The 16,951-nt window shown below is 44.5% G+C and overlaps 1 protein-coding gene across 1 annotated transcript in view; it reads left to right on the forward strand.

Moving 5' to 3' along the window:
* Positions 1–16,951, forward strand: part of LOC147697921 (cullin-4A) — a 625,511-nt gene that overhangs the window by 115,363 nt on the left and 493,197 nt on the right. Inside the window, exon 3 of the mRNA XM_086934608.1 lies at positions 6,251–6,354. Coding sequence (XP_086790734.1) covers positions 6,251–6,354 — 104 coding nt within the window. The remainder of the gene's footprint in view (positions 1–6,250; positions 6,355–16,951) is intronic.

A 16,951-nucleotide genomic window follows, 5' to 3' on the forward strand; every position in this document is an offset into this window, starting at 1 on the left:
TCGCATTTCAAGTTTGGCATCTAAACTTTTAGAATTCACGTTTTCTATCCAATATATTCCTGGTGGAAAAAAATCTCGTGCAGACTGTCTTTCCAGACTTCCCATTGATGAATCTGAAAATCTAGAATGGGAAAATGAAATAGAAGAGTGTTTTATTACTTACATTGGGGATGCTTCTGTTTGAGAAAAAGACTGGATTTCTGCCATTTATTCTGATCCTATTCTTAATCAAGTCACTACATTTGTAAAGTCTAGTTGGCCCAAAGAAAATGTATTACAACATGAACTCCAAATATTTTGGAAAGTAAAAGATAAATTGTCTATTGAAAGTGATATTTTAGTTTGTGGAGACAAATTAGTTGCTCCCCTATGCTTTCATCAACGTCTAATTAATCTAGCACTTGGGTCATTTGGGTTCCACTTTGACTAAGAAAAAGATCAGAGAAAGATTTTGTTGGCCACACATGGATTCTGACATTGAAGAATTTTATCTAATTGTACCAAATGTAAACTCAGTGCTTGAGTTCTAATTACTGAATCTCAAACCCAATCAATCAATCCTTGTCCTGGGAAACCTTGGCAACGTTTTGGGGTTGATTTTTTTTAGGTCCATTTCAGATTCTGCCCAACCACATGAAATATTTTGTTGTAATGGTTGACCATTTATCTAGATGGGTAGAAGTAGAAGCAATATCTGAACCTACTACTAAAAAAACTATTGAATGTTTTCAAAGGGTGTTCTCAAGGGAAGGTCTCCCGGGCAAAATCTTAACTGATAATGGTGTTCAGTTTACGTCTTCTGAAATGTCCTCATTCTTAAAAAATTGTGCTATAAAACATCTCAGAACAGCCCTTTATCAACCTCAAAGTAATGGGAACGTTGAACGTTTTAACAAAGTACTTGTGGAGTGTATTCAATCATCTATAAAAAACATATCTTGTGTTTTTAAATCCCTTCAATAATTAGTTTGGTCTCATCGTACCACTCCACACTCAGTCACTGGAAAATCTCCATTTGAACTAATTAGAGGTAGAGAACCCAGCACAGAAGATTGTCCATTCTGGAAGGTCAAAATTTTGCAAAGAGATGGGAATGTAAATGAATGGTGGAAACCAGCTGAATTCAATTCCAATTTTGCAAATTTAAAAAGATTTGTCAAAGACAATTCTTGTTCAAAGAAGGAATGTAGACTGAAAATTGGTGAATGGGTACGTCTTAAAAAATCCCTTCCTTGTTGGCAAAGGATTGTCCAAATTCAGAGATCCTGTTCAAGTATGTGAATTAGGAAGAAATTCTGTTAAACTTTCTGATGGAAACTGGTGGGGCATGTCTTGTGTAGCACTTGTTCCTCGTCATGATGTAACCAATGATATTGTGAAAAATCCTTTGAAATTTTCTCCACCTGTCAAAAAACATTTCAAGAATACTATGATTATCATAAAAAGTTCTCGCATTCCTGTTCGACCTAGAAAATGGAATGATTTTGTTTAAATTTCAGTTTTAAAAAAATATATATTTTTCCATTTCTTCTGTATTCTACTTTTTCCTTTTCTTTATCTTTCTTTTTGGTTCATTGGGAAGGGGGGATAATGAGTATTATAATTGTTAGTAGGACAACTATAGTGTTATACTTTGTTTTGTTAAAAGGGAGATGTGTGGTGATGTCAGCCACAGAATGGAATGTATTAGAATGTGTGGATGTCATGGGGCGTGGTATTCAGATTGAGGCAGTTGCTCCACTGCCCCTTGTTGAAGAGACATGTTTATGGAAATAAACATGTGGAAATCATCTTAACCTTGTGTGCCCATGATTACTAAAGTTTGATAGAAAGGAATGTGTTCGGACTAGTCCTTAATCTGCAAAAAAATAAAAAAAAGCTCAGGGTCTCAAAGTGTTGCTCAGAAGCTGTCCTGCACCGTTGCATAATACAATGGCTCTTGATTCCACCTCATGCTGCTGTCTTCACCACCCCATACTTCCTGTCCCTTTAGCTCCCTCTTGTCAGTTTTTAGGTCTCGGCTAGCGTAAGCTGCGCTTGCGCAGTCTCGCTGGAGAGATTTTATGTTTTCTAGTAGTGAGGCTTGAACCCGCCCTTCTTCTCCATTGGCTGGCTTCCTAAACGGCGGCCAGCCATTGGAGAAGAGGTTTGTCTTTCCATTTAAGCCCCGTCTTTTTCGGATTTGGGGGGCGTGTTTTTTGGGTTCTTTCTCTCCGTGATGTCCTCAGTCCAAAATACGCCCCCAATCGCGCTGCCTGCACACCCAAGTCGGCTCTCTGATTCGTTGACAACTACCAAAAAACACTACCATTGGTGTTCCTTATTAACCAATCAGAGGGCCGACTGGCGCGCGTAGGCAGCGTGAGCAGACACACTGTAACGCCTGCATCATCCTGCTCGAGTAAGAGTAATCCGCTCGCACATCAGGTGCGCCCGGCCTGCAGCACTCTGGGAGTCCATTGTGCTGTGCCTCTTGTCAATCGGGCGCTGAAATTGCTTTGACTGGGCTCCTGCGGGCGACCATTTTCTCCTGGTCCACGCAGCCTTCTGTCTGACCTGTGCAGACTAGCGGCCGGCGGCTGGTGCGGCGTGGCTGTGCCACATTCTTTAGTCCCTGTTGGGCCTGGCTATTTTTATCGGGTGACGGTGGGGTCGCCGCCTGGTGTGACCCATGGGCCCAACCAGATCCTGAAACCCTGCTGCAGTGAAGCCCACGCGGTAGCTCAGCCTCGTCTGCCTGGCCCGACCTCGCCTGCCTGACCTGAATCCGGCCCTGTGTGCCCCGGCTGGCGGGCGCATATCTGGGCTTAGGCTTGGACGATCCTGCCCGGACCCTACGCTACATCTAACCACCCGATAAGGAGTGGAGGTGATGGGAGCCGCATCCCAGCGTGAGGCAGCTCATCGCAACATTGCACACTGCGCCCTCAATCTGCTTACTGGGCACCTGTTCATCACCCGCTGTGCTCCTTTGCCGGCATATCCTTCCCTCCACTGGGCCGATGGAGAGCCTGCCCTGAGACTGACGGCTGACCCCTGCCTACCCGTGCTGCTGCTGATCTACGGGGGGCACCGCGGCGTCCAGGTTCTGACCTGAATTGTGTGATCGACCACTCCCCATTTAATAAAGCGCCCCCGTCTGTGCCAGTTGTGGGGCTTCAGAGTTGGTAAGGAGGTGCTCACTCACCTGATCTTGAGACTTGTGGCACCCGCTCTCCTCCCTGGCTTGGTGTCTGGGGCGATATACAAAGGCATCACATCGTCCCCCCTACTTTCCATTCCCCATCGGACTTATTCATTACAATCGCTCACAAAACTCTTCCCTCATTTCGAAAACAGAACATTTCCGTAATAATATATAAATATAAAATCGTGCGCTCATTAGCACTCCTGCTCAATAGCATGCTGCGTTTTTAATGTTCCTTTAGTTTGCCGCACCTTATCAAAAAACTTTTCAATCCGTGCGTCGCTGACAATCGAAATCCCACCAGAGGGGATAGCAAGTCTGTAGTTTATCAAAATATGGACTCTACTCAGCACTATCACAACAGAAATTATATTTTTACTTGCATGCACGTGTACAATAGATTGCTTAAATATAACAGCTTTCATTTGGAATTATCAGCATTCTGTCTCGAGCACACTGTGCTCGCCGTGTATTTTAAAGATGATTTGGGTAAACGCACAAACGTACATAAAGAGCTGTTTACAATTAAAACAAGAACAGACACTCACAGCGCACCTCCGGACAGCGAGCGTAAAAAATCTAATTACCAAATCATGGACCTTAATAAAAATTACTGAAAAGAAATTAAAAGAACACATTTGCGACTTTTTATAACATTTTGCGACAGCAATGTTTTTGAGGTATTCCCGAGATAATGTATATTTTTTTAATCTGCTGTAGTGAGGATTTTGCAATAACGAGGTGAAACTGATTGGCTGATATTGGGGTAATGGCTCCAGGTACAATACATTGAATCCTTTAGGGGAAATAGAAATTTGATAGTAGAGCAAACGTTATAAAGTGATGCAACTCCTCTGATGGTCCTTACGTGGAAATCTAGAAGAATTGTTCACCATTGTTTACTCTGATAAGCAATTCTATAGTACTTCCCAGCATCTTAAACCTCAAGACCATATGAGGGTTTTGACTTCTTGCCATTTCCACACATCCGCTAAGAAGGTCACGTTGAACTGCCCTTAATGCAACACACTGTGTGTGTGTGTGGCTCTCTGTGTGTGTGGCTCTGTGTGTGGTTCTCTGTGTGTGTGTGTGTGTGTGTGAGAGTGTGTGTGTGTGTGGCTCTCTCTGTGTGGTGTGTGTGTGTGGCTCTGTGTGTGGCTCTGTGTGTGTGTGTGTGGCTCTGTGTGTGTTTGTGGCTCTGTGTGTGTGTGTGTGTGGCTCTGTGTGTGTGTGTGTGTGGCTCTGTGTGTGTGTGTGTGTGTGTGGCTGTGTGTGTGTGCGTGGCTCTGTGAGTGTGTGTCTCTGTGTGCCTCTGTTTGTAGGTGCAAATGCAATAGGTCTCGTATTTGCGAGAGATTAAGCTATTGGGATTGTAAATGACAATGCCATTTATTTATCTGTTTTCAATACCAACACATAAATAAAAAGTTTGTCATTTACAATGCCAATAGGTCTAACTTTTACGAAGGCGAGAGCGTTGCATTTTAAATGCTTGTTTAACCCTGCTTTTCACCCATTATCACGGTTTTCCTATATTTTTCTTATTCTATCTTTCTCTGTTTACTTCATTTTTCTCTCTATTGCTCTGCGTCAAAGTCTTATGTTAAAAAATTAGTCAATTTCACACCAAAATAACCTCGGGCCTCCCCCCCCCCCGGAAGAATTTAAGCATTGATGCTGGGTCTCATTGCACAGCTGCTACGATCCAGCCCACACTACCGCATTAGTTTTCAGTCATTTGTTGCACTTGCCTGAAGGTGATGTTAATGTTAATGTTAACTCTGTGGCCCTCTGACTTTCCCCAACCAAACTCCGTTAATATTCCTGCTAAAAACTTGGGAGTCTGGTTTGGAGAAGATCTGCGATTTGAAGCACACATAAAGAGACTTGCCGGGCTGTGCTTCGGATCCCTAAAAGCCATGAGAAAGATCTTCCCGTATTTACCATCTTCAGCTAGAGAATCAGTCGCGAGGGCCCTTATTCTATCTCGGCTCGATTATGCCAACTCTCTGCTGTGTGGTGCTCCGGCTTTCTTAATTGCAAGACTTCAGATTATCCAGAATGCGACTGCTCGTCTGCTGTGCAATGTACCGTGTAGAGAAAGTGTTCGGACTCACATGAAGGAACTACACTGGCTGCCAGTAGCACAGAGGATAACTTTCAAAATTCTTACCATCGCTTTCAAAGCAGTTCACGATCTTGGCCCTTCCTATCTGAGGAAAAGATTCAATCGTTATGTCCCTACTCGGGCGTTACGCTCAGCTGACTGCAACTTTTTAAGAGTGCCCCGATTTCAGCGAGTACGTTTGGGAGGCCAGTCGCTTGCTGTCACCGCGGCGAAGACTTGGAATACTCTCCCCAACTCCCTGAGATTGATTGAAAATTTCGTATCCTTTAAAAAGGCACTTAAAACATATCTCTTCAGAACTGCTTATTAGCTTATTTAAAATTCTGGAAATAAAAAAACAAACATGAACTTCATCCTTTTTTCTCTTGGTCACCTGCTTGTTTTTCTATTCACGCGCCAGGACACTCTGGTAGTATCTGAGCGCGCTATAAAACAGCTAAAATAAAAAATAAAATAAAATAAATAATGTACCACCAAGGATAGGGGGATTCAAAGTGCTGTTACCTTTGATCTCACACCTATGTTTTAGGATGGTATCACAGTAAATGACATAATTTTGCATTTGATGTTGATGACATTGCATATGTAATATTCACATTACCCTTGAGGGCATCAACGAGAGGAGTGTCTACGGGCGTAGGAAATTGTTGATCACAATGGTCACAATAACTAATGTTTTGCTTTCATGCAGTGGGTTGACCTGTTGGCTTAAATGCTTCCTGTGGATGTAGGCTAATTAAATAGTTCTATATTTCTTTCTTTGTAGATGTCAGAAGTTAACACTATGTGTGCTAGAAGTTATCATTTGGTATATGCTAGCTCAAATGTTAACATGGATTCTCTGTTTAATTTGTTTTAGGCCTACATAGGCTAAACTGTATTTGATACCCTTCGTTTGTTTTTACTTACTTAATGACATGTTTCCCATTTTGCAGGCTGTCGAAAATCTTTGTTCATATAAAGTGTCTCCTACACTATACAAACAGCTGCGCCAGGTCTGTGAAGAGCATGTGCAATCGCAGATTGTCCAGTTCAGAGAATATCCTTTTAATTTATGAAGAGGAACCTACAGTTGTGAATAATAACTTGTGTGCGCAGCCTGGTATTTACTTAGGAAGTAATGAAGGACTGGTTTTTCCTATCTAAATTGACACATTTCTACAATATAAAGAAAACATATAATGTTTCAGTCCTTGGTTAGAATGTTCTGAGATAGCTTGAACTCTAACTGTTCTTCTGCATGTTGCTGTTTTAATTGTTGTATTTTTTCTAAGATTCTTTCTCAATTATAAATCAGAAATCAAAAAAAATAAGTTCCCAAATTAAGTGGTAAACATTCAGTGAATTGTAGGTTTGATTTTAATATTGTAAGTGTGGGCTCAAAATAACCAGTGTCACACGTGATAATCTTCACCGTTCTTAGTGGTAGCAACTAAAGCGATTTGATTACGTTTCAATTATCATGTTGTGCATTGGAGAAGTATATCCAAGTCTTTTAGGTAAAAGCACATTGCATAGAAAACTAAATTTGAAAAGTCTGCTATGCCTTTTTTTTGTAAAACGTTCTTTTTTAAAAATGTTTGATAATATCAACATCACTCAATGTGAAAAAGAAAGTTAACAGTAAAAAACAAGATCTGAGTCGTCAATGAGGATATCCTCAGCCTTCTGGAGAGCCAATTGCAAGTTTGAGGTCTAAGCTAATCTCATCACTCTTGTGAATAACAACAGGAGTTGATGACTGTATCTCTATTTAATATGGGGGAAGGGGAGGTGGTTTGTTGAGGAGATTTGCTTTGGATAACACTGGAAAGCTAATTTGGAGACATAATTGGGGTGTGTCTGGAGAAACCTGTGCTAAATGACTGTACAACTGTACGCTATCCAGGGGTTCATATTTAGGTTCCCTCCCCTGAATCCATCCCTCTTTCTCCAGTATTGAATCTTTTATAGATTCACATGCTTGTATCTTCCCCGTAGTCATGGTGGTAATCTTGCGGTCGTTAGAAAAGCAGTACTATAAAAGTACATTTGAAACCATCAAAAAGAAAGGAAAACTTTAACATTCATCACCCTCTTTATGTAGGTCCAAACTGTGACCAATCAGAGATGAGCCCTAGACCTCAACTCCCCAGCAGATCCACTATACCTCAGATTTCTAACGCATGCCGTGTGTAACCGAGTCTCCCTCAGCTCTGCTCAGTTTGTCAGTGAGTGAACTTTTGACCCTGCTAGAATTTATCTCAAGGTACTGTTTTTCTACCTTTGCTTCAAAATGTTAGAGGGATGTAAAAAGAGGCTTTTTAGACCCTGCAGATCTTGTGAGAAGGCAAGACATTTCTCTGAGGACCCCCACAAAGATTGTCTCTATTGTCTTTATGCCAAACATATAGCCAAGGACTGTAAATACTGCAGAAACTTTTTTGTTAAAACTCAGAAGGACTGGTAGGCCAGATTTTTATTATGGCTCCAAAAGAAAAAATCTAGATCGGATTCAGGATCTGATGGTTAAGAAAGTCCTGGGCCACCCTCAGCTGAGAGGAAACGTAAAAATTATGGCTCTACCTCATTAAAGGCTGATCCTAAGAAAATGAAGCAGAAAAATCCTCCTTTGCTGAAAAAGCAGCCCTGAAACAAAGACTCTGGTCTGAAAAAGTATTTTGCTGCTTCTCTGCCTGTCACACCTCTAAAAGAGGCTCTGTGTTCGAGAGCAACAGCCAAAACTTTATCGACATCTGTGGTGACGACCTTGTCGACGACGGCAGTGGTGGCCTCGCCGACGAATACTGTGACGGCTATCGCCTCCTCAATGGCAGCGACGACGACCTCTACCTCGACGGTGACGTTTACGGGTCAGACGATGGGAACACAGTCGGCGACATCGTCTACGGCCCCATCGCCGGGCACTCCGTCGGCGACAGTGTTTAAATCCCCTTTTAAACTGCCGATATCGACGAAGATCACTTTCAAATGTCTCCCTTCGTCGACGGTGTCGTCGACGGAACTCAAAACAGGACATTAAAAGTCTCCAATTGATCCAAAAGTCTCCAGGTTGACATCTCTATCCAAGATATCACCTCTGCCTCACTCTCACGTTCTTGATATGGAGGAATCAGGAGATGAAAATGTGTTCGGTCCAGCTTACAGCCCATCACAGCTCAGGGTTAAATGCCAGGACACGTCAGATTATATGGAAAGGTTTTACTTCTTCGTGGATCGTCCATGGGCACAACAATACTACTCTTTCCAGGAACGCTATCCATATTTTGCTTACGAGGATCAACAGGAGGTACGTAGAAAATCTGATGGATACTTCTGCCTGTGGATTCCTCACCTTTTGAATACCTCCTGCGTCGGCATTCCGTGGGAAAATTCTTTCCTAGCTCTCTCACGCCGACGAGGACGTCACAATGGACAGGCTCCGTTCGCGGTGCCATATGACGTCATCGGGCCACAAAAGGACCTAGTCGGCGTGCTGACGTCCGTTCCCTTTCTGCGCCGTCCACGCTTAACGGTTTTTCTAGGGCTCTCCATTTTCAACGAGGAAAACTTTGTATCTCTTAATTGTTTCACATGGCTATTTCCAGGAAAACTGGTTTTAAACCCTGCAGAGAGTGTGGTGGGCAAATGTCGATTACGGACCCGCATGATGACTGCCTTTAGTGCTTATCTTCGGACAACGACATCGAGGAATGCCGAAGCTGCAGGAAAATGAATCCAAAGGCGATTGAAGAGCGTGAGGCCAAGTTGTTTATGGCCAAAGCCAAGAAGGAGAAGAGAGGTAGGAAGAGGGTGAAGTCTTCGTCTTCTCACACTTCACAGTTGAAGAAGCACAAGAAAAGCAAGAGAAGACATACCTCTCGTCATCATTCTTCGGATGCCAGGGTTTCGAGGTCGAGGTCACCGACTCCAGCTGAGTGACCTCGGAGGAAGGACTTTATCTCTCCAGCTCCTACTCCTCAGGCGACGCCAGTACCATTTCCGGCTGCGGCGTCGCCGGCTTCAGATGCTTCTTCGCAGCATGAAGATTCACCGTCTCCAGCGAAGTCACCGGCGCTTGTTGAGTCCTCTCCAGTCCGTGTGACTTCACCTTTGCGGGCGCCGTCCACGGCTCCACAGACTCCAGTTCGACCTCAGGTGACTCCCGTTTGGGAAGGTACGGATCCATATCCTCCTTTTCCTGTTCCTGGGGCTGCTTCATCACATTTTCTTAATGCGATGTTTGGCATGTTTGCCAGAGCCTCGACTCCATCAGGCATGCCTTCAGGCCCCGTGGGACCTTTGGCTTTCAACCTGGGTGTTCCTCAGTTCTATCACCAGGCTACTTTCTTGCTGTCGACTCCGCCTTGGCATTTCCCAGCTCCGAGATCCTCCACTCCGGCTCCCTGGACTCTTTCAGTTTCTTAGTTTGCTCCACCTAGAGTTCGATCGACGTCAAGGTTCGAAGCCGAACCTCCTCCATCGACGCCGTTGATGTCTTCACCGGCGCCGCGTGTGGCTCCACTGATGCCGTTGCCTAAACAGCGCTCCAGGAGATAGGCACAGAGACTACTCGAGGAGGAGGAATATTTACAGAATCAGGAGGAAGGAGAAATTGTGGACTCTATGGATGAGTTTGAAGACCTTCATGAAGCTAGTGACCTTGATACTTCCCCTTAGTATAACCTGCCATCTGCATGTGGAGGTGTTGTACAGGACATGGCATCATAGCATGTGGTTATAAGGAAGGCAGCTGATTTATTGGGCCTTAAACTTCCCTCAGCGGAGATAAAATCCAACATACTAACAGAAGTTTTAAATACTTCCTCAACTACTTGTGAGCCGTTACTTCCTTTTACAGATGCTTTAACGATCCAATTCTAGAGGTGTGACAGAAGCCTTTATCTGCTCCGGCTGTATCTCGTTCCATCTTGAGAAGGTACAGGCCTGGCCCTTGTGATCCGGCTTTTTTGTCATCACATCTGATGCCGGAGAGTGTAGTTGTCCAGGCTTCTTGTTCAAAGCAGTCTTCTGGTGCTTTCCCTACCATTTTGGGTGATGGGGATTCGAAGAAGATGGAGCAAGCTGCGGATAAGGTGTTCTCTTCTGCAAGTATGGCTCTAAAGTCTACTAATGCAACTTGCCTTCTTGGAAGATACATTCATGCATTGATGGACTCTGTTGTACAATTGACTCCGAAGTTGCCTGAGGAGGATCGTGCCAACTTCTTGGGAGTTCTTTCGGATTCACAGGCTGCAGCACGTCAAGTGATTCAGTCAGGCATGGACACTGCTGACTCAGTGGCTCGTATGATTGGGTCTTCTGTGGCTACAAGGAGACATACATGGCTCATGTCTTCTGGGTTTTCAGCTGATGTTCAGGTGACTTTGCTGGATTTGCCCTTTGATGGGTCGAAGCTCTTTGGTTCAAAAGCAGACTCAGCCTTGGAACGTTTTAAAGACAGCAGGGCTACTGCAAGATCTCTAGGCTTCCAGGTGCAGTCCAGAGGTTATGGTTACAAAAGATATTGTGGCTTTTTCGAGATCTTCTTCCTTTCGTGGCCGCCAGCAATCTCAGCAGAGCCAATAACTAACAGAATCCCTTGTTCAAATTACACAGAGGGAAAATTAAAAGGTCTCAGGGGAGCAACTAGTCAGCAGTCCTCCTCCTCTACCTCCCCTCCCGCTACCGTTGGTACAACAGGATAGCAGTTCTAGATCCCCCATCTTAGAACATGTTGGTCCGGTTGGAGGTCGGGTGTCCCACTTTCTACAAGATTGGAGACTGATCACTTCCGATCGTTGGGTCTTGAATCTTGTAGAGAATGGGTACGCCCTTTCCTTTTTGGAGTTTCCTCCTCCTTACCCTCCTCACCAGGGTGGGTGTTCAGAGGACCACTTACTGCTTTTACAGCAGGAGGTTCTTACATTGCTTCAAAAAGGTGCCATAGAGGTGGTTCCCGAGCAGGAAAGGGGTCAGGTTGCTGCTCCTGGTATTTCCTGATCCCAAAAAAGGACAGTCGTTTGAGACCAATCTTGGACCTCAGGATTTAGAACCTTTACCTCAGGCAAGAGAAGTTCAAAATGTTGACCTTGGCTCCGGTTCTTCATATGCATATTTTCATCTTCCCATCCTGAAGTCGCATCAGAAGTATCTCCGGTTCACGGTGGGGTCGCAACACTACCAGTTTGCGGTTCTTCCGTTCGGTCTTACTTCTGCACCTCAAGTCTTTACAAAGGTGATGGCAGTGGCAGCGGCTCATCTCAGAAGGTCAGGGGTGCCTGTTTTCCCCTACCTGGACGACTGGCTGCTGAAAGTCACCAGAGTTGGTTTCGCACAACTTGCAAGTGACAACTCATCTGTTGTTCAAATTGGTTTTTTTGATAAATGTACCCAAATCTGACCTGGTACCTTCTCAGCGCAGCCTGTTCATAGGAGCAATACTGGACACTACTGTGTGTCGAGCTTTCCCGCCGCCGCAGAGGATTCTCGACATACAGGAGATGATATTTATTTCACAATGGAGCAGTTGTTCCAGTCCTAAAGGTTCTACGCCTGCTCTGTCTGTGCGCTTCCTGCATTGTTGCTCAACCATGTTCACTGGCACATGAGGGCACTCCAGTGTTGCCTCCGCAAGCAGTGGCATCAGTACAACGGAGATCTCGGGGAGAAGATCAGAATCTCCAGAGAAGCTGCAGTGGAGCTGACTTGGTGGAGGGCAACCTGTCGCAAGGAAAGCCCTTTGAGTCTCCTCCGCTGGTGGCCACAGTGATCACGGATGCCTCCACTCTAGGATGGGGTGCTCATCTGGGGGATCTGGAGGTCAAATGTCTTTGGTCTCCAGAGGAGAGGTTGCTTCATATCAACCTATTGGAATTGCGGGCGATACTTTTGGCACTAGAGGCTTCCCTTCCTTCCCTTCGCAGTCAGTCGGTGCAGATCCTAACGGACAACACTACCGCAATGTGGTACATCAACAAACAGGGAGGTGTAGGGTTGTATCGTCTCTGCCGAGAGGCTTTGCGACTCTGGTCCTGGGCTCAGGGCCAACGGATTTGTGTGTTTGCAAATCATCTGGCTGGTGTGCTAAATGTTCGTACGGACAGTCTCAGTCGGCGTTACTCGGCCGATCACGAGTGGTGGCTTCATCTAGAGCTGGTCCATCGCAACTTTCAGATGTGGGGGTCTCCTCGGTTGGACCTGTTTGCAACTCAGGAGAACGTGCACTGCCTGTTCTGCAGTCTCCAGTATCCGATGCAGGGAGCGTTGGGGGATGCTGTACAAGTATTTTATTTATGATTTTGGAACTCTTATGAGGTCCACATAAAAGAATAACAAAGAGAAATATACATTTTCATACAATCACAGTAAAAGATACAAAAGAAGAAAACATTTTATGAACCTCTAACATATATCTAAAAAGCTTTTAAAAAAGTTAAAAATTTTATGACAAAACATTTCATTGGGTGGATTATAAATGGCGTCTATGAATGCAGTGGCAGACAATATATTTAATTGTAGGCAAATTGGTCTCAACCACTTACGCCGATGTAAAAGTAAAGTCGGTCAAACAAAAAGCACATGAGTGATATCCTGAGTTGAGTTATTACAAAGATTACACATAGCTGAGTAACCATGCCATCTGGACAATAAGTTATTTAGGGGGAGAAGATCCTGCCTTAATAAAAGCCAAAAGCGGCGTGCACCATGGGGGAGATTCCAAGTAACATAAGGTTGTGTTTTTCTTATTAGGCAGGAATCAATGGCCAGAGAAACACCTTTCTTTAAGATACAGGCTTCCCTGTCCATCTTTAAGCTTAATTTCCAGGAAGCCTGTTTCAGAGTGGACTTCAGCTGATATGCGGATAGTGTAAAAAGAACAGATTCATCTAATTGTAAAAGATCAACTGCAGTTCTAAAATTCTTTACAATAAGAGAGTGCTCTTTTAGAGTTCCTAGTATTTCTTTTTGAATAAAATGTCTTAGAGTACCAGGTTCTCCCTTTGTAAGGCTAAAAACCCATCGCACTATCCCTGCGAGGCTCTGAACCCAACTACTACGAAGGCCAAATTCCAACCTAAAAGCAGCCACAGTACAGGCAGTGTTAACTGTGGTTAAATACCGCAAGATTTTACCTTCCGTGGTATTTAAAAAATCCCATTTTCCTAGATCAAGTAATTCAATACCATACAGTAAGGAAGCTGGGATTTTAGCACGGAAAACCTCTACCAGAAAGGCAAAGTGTCTTCTGCCTGTAGACCTATAAAGAGAAATTAAACTTTTGCCTTGTGCCATTGCTTTCCGAGTATTATTTGATATATGAGCCTTTTCACTTAAATTGCCAACTATTGTTTTTCCGAAGAAGACATAAGATTTTACCACTTCCAACTTTTGTCCACCTACAGACCAAGCAAAGCTCCCATATTTCAACTTTTTCCTTCCCGTCATGCACATTACTTTGCTTTTGGACACATTTATCTTCAGGTGATGGGTCTCTGCGTATTCCTGTAGTGCTTGTAGATGATTATTTAATCCTCTTGGTATTAAGTCTAGAATTAATATATCGTCTGCATACAGTAGACAGACAATCGGTTTACCCCCCAATGCAGGGGCGATACCCTCACTTAGAGACAGGACATGGGGGAGATCAGATATATATATAGAGAATAGTAAATGGGCCTATAAACAACCTTTTTTTTAACCATTGGCTGAGGGAATAGCTTGAGAAAGACCCCTTTCCCCTCCCATCAAGACTCTACACCAGGTATCAGAGGGGAAAGCCCGTACTAGCTCCAGAAGCGTGGACGGCATGTCAAGATCCATTAATTTCCTCCACAGCAGAGGACGATCTACTTTATCAAATGCTGTGGCGAAGTCTATGAAGGCTGCATAGACTCTCCCTCCTCTGACCTTGATGTATTTTTCAGTTATAACTTGCAATGCCGTTAAGTTATTCATGGTTCCATGCCTTTGCCTGAACCCAGTCTGCTCGAGGGGTAAAATTTCGCCCTTAACCACCCAATCATTGCATTTTGCAAAAACTTTACCTATAGCATCCAAGAGGGCAATTTGTCGATAGTTTTGTGGAGCATCACGGTCTCCCTTCTTGAAGAAAGGGACTAATATGCTCCCCTTCCAAGAGGGGAGAACGGTTTTGCGTGAAAAACATAATCTAAACACCGGAAAAAGAATTTTGCTCCACATTTCACTATTTTGTTTTAGGACCGAAATGGGAAGCTCATCCGGACCCGTTTCAGATAGATTGGCGCTCTCAACTCCTTACGCGTTTCCCCCATACCCTTGATTCCTCGGGTTCTGAGGAAGATTCGCCAAGACCAGGCCCAAGTTATATTGATCACCTCGGATTGGCCAAGAAGGGTGAGGTACACAGATCTGCTTCTCCTCTTGTTGCACCCTCCGCTCAGGGCAGACCTCCTCTCGCAGTTGCAGGGGTAGGTTCTACACCCCCGGAGTTTGCACCTTCATGCCTGGAGATTGAACGGGGCAACCTGAGTTCTTTCTCTCTCCCGCCAGATATAGTGGATGTTACTTTATCGTCCAGGCAACACTCCTCTAAGTCTGTCTACTCTTCCCGATGGTCCAGATTTGATAAGTGGTGCGGAGAGAGAGACATTGACCCTCTTAAGGCCCATTTGTCTAATATTTTGGAGTTTTCTTTTTCTTTGGCACAGCAAGGTTATGCTGTGGCTACTGTCAAAGGCTATTTATCAGCTTTGTCGGCCTTTATATGTTTGCCGGACCAGCCTTCTTTAAGTCCCCATTGTCATGAGGTTCATTAAGGGTCTTACAAATAAGTTCCCTCCCACTCCTTTCATTATGCCTCAGTGGCATCTGAATTTAGTCCTTACTTTTTTAATGGGTTCTCCGTTTGAGCCTCTTCATTCTTGCCAGTTGAGGCTTCTTTCTTTTAAAACGGTTTTCTTGATTACCATTACCTCGGCTAGGAGGGTGGTTTTCTTGATTACCATTACCTCGGCTAGGACGGTAAGTGAGCTACAGACTCTTAGCTCCAAACCTCCTTTCCTAACCATTCATGCGGATAAGTTGGTTCTAAGGACCAGGGCTGCTTTCCTTCCCAAAGTGGTTACCCCTTTTTCCTATGGGACAATCTATTACTTTACCGACTTTCTATCCTCCCCCTCACCCTTCCAAGGAGAAAGAGACGCTTCATCGTTTGGACCCTAAAAGAGCTATCAGCTTTTATTTGGATCGGACTTGTGATCTGAGACCGGACGATCAGCTTTTTGTGGGCTATGTTGGGAAGATGAAAGGCAAGGCAGTGCACAAGAGGACGTTTTCCAGGTGGATTATCTTGTGCATCAAGATTTTTTACGCCCTGGCCAAGAAGGATCCTCCAGAAGGTATCAGAGTTCATTCCACCAGAGCTAAGTCTACTACTTCTGCTTTTGCTAGAGGTGTTCCTGTTCTTGATATCTGTGAAACAGCAACTTGGGCTTCCCTCCACACCTTTGCAAAGCATTATTGCTTGGACTCTGAGGTTAGGAGGGATGGCCATTTTGCTCGCTCGGTTTTACAGGATTTCTTGGTCTAGTCAGGTGGACACCCTCCTCCGGGAGAGGTACGGCTTTGGGAATCTATTCAAAAGGTGAGGAATCCACAGGCAGAAGTATCCATCAGAAGAACAAGTTACTTACCTTCGGTAACGCTTTTTCTGGTGGATACAATATCTGCCTGTGGATTTCTCGCGCTCCCACCCACCTCCCCGTTGTACACCTGCTTCTACCAAATTTTTTTAAATTTTAATTATGTTGATATCTTAATAATGAGAAATGCTTTTACTTTGCTATTTCTCTTTACTCTTATTGATTATGCAATGATGATTTTACATATATGTATATATTTGATATGCTATGTATATATTTGATAATGTGTTGGTCCGCCCGTTTGCCTCGGGGGACGGAAACGAATGGGTGGAACTGACGTCTGCACGCCGACGAGGTCCTTTTGTGGCTCGTCATACGGTGCCACGAGCGGAGCCTGTCCATTTTGACGTCCTCGTCGACGTGGGAGAGCTAGGAAAGAATTTTCTCGCGGAATGCTGGCGCAGGGGGTATTCAAAAGGTGAGGAATCTACAGGCAGATATTGTATCCACCAGAAAAAGCGTTACAGAGGGTAAGTAACTTGTTCTTCCATGCTGGTGCCATCCTCCCTGGTCACCGACCTTAGGCACATGCTCCATGATTATTACAAACGATTTACTGACTCTCATGCTCCAGTTCTGCTGACGCCCGGAGGACCGGGTATTCCGGTTCTTTCGCCACCGCCAGTGGTTACTCCACCGCCCGTTTCTCAAGAAGAGAGACCAGCACCTCGGTGCATTACAAGATGACTACATCGAGAGTGAAGCAGACAATCCGCCTGAGGAGGGCGAGCTCATTCAGGATCCAAACTTAGTTGGCCGAAAGTGGGATAATTACATTGCTCCATCTTCGCCGTCGCCTTCCCCTCCTCCAGCGAGTGTGCCTCCGGGAGGTATTGGAGGCTTCCATGAGTTACTGAAAAGGGCCTCTAAAGGATTTGATTTGCCTTTGCCTGAGTGCTACCTAATGCTTCCTCTATGATTTTAAGGATCCAGCTTAAAAATTGGTAAGATCCATACAAATTGTGGCTTATA

The sequence above is a fragment of the Lissotriton vulgaris genome, chromosome 8 (assembly GCF_964263255.1).
Source record: "Lissotriton vulgaris chromosome 8, aLisVul1.2, whole genome shotgun sequence".
NCBI lineage: Eukaryota > Metazoa > Chordata > Amphibia > Caudata > Salamandridae > Lissotriton > Lissotriton vulgaris.